Genomic DNA, 3,871 nt, shown 5'->3' with positions numbered 1-3,871 from the left:
GTCCCAGAATTTTGGGAAGGTGGAGGTGGGAGGATCGTTTCAGCCCAGGAGTTCGAAAACAGCCTGGGCAAAATAGCAAAACCCGGTCTTACAAATACAAAAATTTTAAAAATTAGTCGGACGTGATGGCGTGTGCCTGTAGCGCCAGCTACTCGGGAGGCTGAGGCAGAAGGATCGTTTGAGCCCAGAAGTTGGAGGCTACAGTGAGCCGAGATCGCGCCACTGCCCTCCAGCCTGAGCGACAGAGTGAAACCCTATCTCAAAAAAGAGGCCAACCCTGCAGAACCGCGTCTGCAACCCGCGCTTTGTGACTTCTCTCCGACCCCCACCCAGTCACAGACGCGCCCACTTTCCGCCCCGCGCGCCGGAAGTGGCCGAGTCCCGTCGGCCCCTGCGGGTCGCTCGCCGTCGCCATGGAAACGAAAGCGACCAGGGAGCTCACTGCTCTAACGCGCCGGCTCCGGTGGGCTCGGGCCTGCTATGCCGCGGCGGACAACGATGCTGAAGGCCAAGATCCTCTTCGTGGGGCCTTGCGAGGTGAGTCCCGGCCCGGCGCGGCAGAGGGAGCGGGGAGCGGGCCTCGGGGCCTGAGCGAGCGCAGGTCCCCACCCGTCTGGTCTGCAGCTTGCTCCAGGAGGCGGGAACCCGGGCCCACCGCGCCCATCCCGGCTGGCGCCCCTGCCCTTTCCGCGAACTCCGTGCTTTCAGACCTTGATTCCAACCACTACCCGGAGGAGGTAGTGGAGGCGAGCCCGGTGTTAATGAGCCCCGAAGGCCCAAGGTACTGAGTGGCATCACTGAAACCACAGCCTAGATTTCGTGACTCTTTCTCTTGCCTCCGGGATCCCCCTAATGAATGCGTCTGTGGGTCTGGACTTTTGTTTGAGACAGATTCTCGCCCTGTCGTCCAGGCTGGAGTGCAGTGGTGTGATCATAGCTCACTGCAACCTCGACTTCCCTGGGCTCAAGCAGTCTTCCTGCCTCAGCCTCCTGAGTACCTGGGACTACAGGCGTGCACCACCACGCCCGACTAGTCTCTCCCTGTCACCCAGGCTGGAGTGCAGTGGCATGATTTTGGCTCACTGCAAACTCCGCCTCCCCGGTTCAAGCGATTCTCCTGCCTCAGCCTCCTGAGTAGCTGAGATTACAGGCCCACACCATCACCCCTGGCTAATTTTTGTATTTTTTGTAGAGATGGGTTTTCACCTTGTTGGCCAGGCTGGTCTCTAACTCCTGACCTCAAGTGATCCGCCCGCCTCGGCCTCCCAAAGTGCTGGGATTAAAGATGAGCAGCCCGGGCGCGGTGGCTCAAGCCTGTAATCCCAGCACTTTGGGCGAGGCCGAGGCCGGGCAAATCACGCAAGGTCAGGAGATCGAGACCATCCTGGCTAACACGGGTGAAAACCCCTCTCTACTAAAAGTACAAAAAAACCGAGCCGGCAGATGGTGGCGGGCGCCTGTAGTCCAGCTACTCGGGCAGGCTGAGGCAGGAGAATGGCGTGAACCCGGGAGGCGGAGCTTGACCAGTGAGCTGAGATCCGGCCACTCGCACTGCCAGCTTGCGACAGAGCGAGACGTCCGTCTCAAAAAAAAAAAAAGAAAAGGGATTGAGGCCACCACGCCCTGCTTAATTGTTAATTATTTAGAGGACAACGATCTTGCTATGTTGCATTAGCACCCTGGCTGGTCTCCAATCTTGGGGCTCAAAAGGCGTCTGCCTCAGCCTCTCAAAGTTCTGGGATTACAAGTGGTGAGTCATTGCTCGAGGCCTGGGCGTGTTTACTAATGGTCCTGGAACCATTGGCTATTAATAGTGTGTGTTGGGGCTGTGGTTAGTGGGGATCACATCTACATGTAAACTTCACATCATCCACAGAAATAAAGCTGAGATGACTTAATAAGCTAAATGCGTTAAAAGAAAAAAAGAAGCCGGGCGCGCGGTGGCCTGTTCAAGCCTGTAATCCCAGCACTTTGGGGAGGGCCGAGACGGGCGACACAGTCAGGAGATCGAGACCATCTGCGCTAACACGGTGAAACCCCGTCTCCACTTAAAAAAAAAAATAGCAAAAAACTAACCGGGGCGAGGGTGGCTGGCGTCTGTAGTCCCCAGCTACTCCGGCGACGGCTAGGCAGTGAGAATGACGTAAACCTGGGAAGGCGGAGCTTGCAGTTGAGCTGAGATCCCGCCAATGCACTCCAGCCTGGGCGACACAGCAAGACTCCGCCTCAAAAAAAAAAAAAACAAAACAAAAAAAAGGTGGCCAGGCACGGTGGATCACTCCTGTAAGCCCGCACTTTGGGAGGCCAAAGCAGTTGGATCAGTAGTCAGGACGTTCGGGACCACGCCTGGGACTAACATGGTGAAACCCGCATCTGTACTAAAAATACAAGATTAGCCCTTTTCCTGTAAGGGCATGGGGCGCTATGCCTGTAATCCCAGCTACTCGGGAGTCTGAGGCAGGAGAATCGCTTGAATCCGGAGGCAGGGTTTGCAGTAAGCCAAGATCGCGCCATTGCACTCCAGCCTGGGCAACAAGAGCGAAACTACATCTAAAAAGATAAATAAAACCGGTAGAAGTCTTAGGCCAGGCACAGTGGCTAACACCTGCCAGCACTTTGGGAGGCTGAGGTGGGGAGATCACTTGAGCCCAGGCATTCCAGACCAGCCTGGGCAACATAGGGAAACCCCATCTCTACAAACAATACAAAAATTAGCCAGGCATGGTGGTACGCATCTGTAGTCCCAGCTACTCAGGAGGCTGAGGCGAGAGGATCACTGGAGCCCTACAGATCAAGGCTGCAGTGAGCTGTGATCATGTTGCTGCACTCCAGCCTGAGCAACAGAGCAAGACCTTGTCTCAAAAAAAAAAAAGCAATGTGTATTACTCATATAATCCAGATGGACAAACTGCTCCATGTGAGATTATAAGACAGCTAGCCACGAGTCCCCAGGCTCACTTTGATCTTCTCTGTGACGTAAAAGAACTCCTTGGCCGGGCGCAGTTTCTCATCCCTGTAAACCCAGCACTCTGGGAGGCCCAGGCAGATGGATCACCTGAGGTCAGGAGTTCGAGACCAGCCCAACTAACATGGTGAAACCTGGATCTGTTCTACAAATACAAAAGTTAGCTGGGCGTGGTGGTGGGCGCCTATAATCCCAAATATTTGGGAGGCTGAGGCAGGAGAATCATTTGAACCCGGGGGTTTCAGTGAGCCTAGATCACAGCCTGGGCAACAAGAGTGAAACTCTGTCTCGAAAAAAAAAAGAACTTAATCCCATGCTCCTTGGGCCCCAGACCAGGCTGTGCCCACTGCACTAGAGCAAGACAGTGCGGTCATAACCACCCCAGTGATCTCAGGGTGCCGATGACCTATACTGCACTGCACCAGCTTCCAGGCCACCTCTTGGGGTGATTTTTTCGGTTTCCTTTTCTGCCTTTAAACAAAGACCTTTATTTGCACTCATTTTCACAGAGTGGAAAAACTGTTTTGGCCAACTTTCTGACAGAATCTTCTGACATCACTGAATACAGCCCAACCCAAGGAGTGAGGTGAGCCCTGACAAATCTGTATCCCCAAGAGTGCCCAACTGGCTGGGCAGGGAGGCTCATGCCTCTAATCCCAACGCTCTCAGAGGTCAAAGTGGGAGGATTGCCTGAGCCCTGGGCAATATAGGGAGACCCCATCTCAACTAAAAATAGAACATTAGCCAGGTAAGTTGGCATGTGTCTGTAGTCTCAGCTACACGGTAGGCTGAAGCAGCAGGATTGCTTGAGGCCAGGAGTTGGAGGCTGCAGTGAGCTATGATTGTACCACTGCACTCCAGCCTGGGTGACAGAGTGAGACCCTGTCTCAAAAAAAAATTTTTTTT

At 54.3% G+C, this 3,871-nt stretch overlaps 1 protein-coding gene across 2 annotated transcripts in view; it reads left to right on the top strand.

The window, feature by feature from the left end:
- The first annotated feature begins 382 nt into the window (after nt 1–382).
- IFT22 (intraflagellar transport 22) overlaps nt 383–3,871 on the top strand; it is a 7,549-nt gene continuing 4,060 nt past the window's right edge. Inside the window, exons 1-2 of one of the 2 annotated variants that reach the window (XM_017857684.1) lie at nt 383–537; nt 3,475–3,551. In XM_017857684.1, the coding sequence (XP_017713173.1) occupies nt 481–537; nt 3,475–3,551 (134 nt within the window). In that variant the 5' untranslated portion in view covers nt 383–480. The remainder of the gene's footprint in view (nt 538–3,474; nt 3,552–3,871) is intronic. The other variant, XM_017857685.1, reaches the window with a different exon arrangement.

Source organism: Rhinopithecus bieti, unplaced genomic scaffold (assembly GCF_001698545.2).
Source record: "Rhinopithecus bieti isolate Rb0 unplaced genomic scaffold, ASM169854v2 scaffold_42772, whole genome shotgun sequence".
In the NCBI taxonomy this organism is placed as follows: Eukaryota; Metazoa; Chordata; class Mammalia; order Primates; family Cercopithecidae; genus Rhinopithecus; species Rhinopithecus bieti.
The sequence above is the reverse complement of the archived record's forward strand: the minus strand, read 5'-3'. Positions and strand labels throughout refer to the sequence as shown.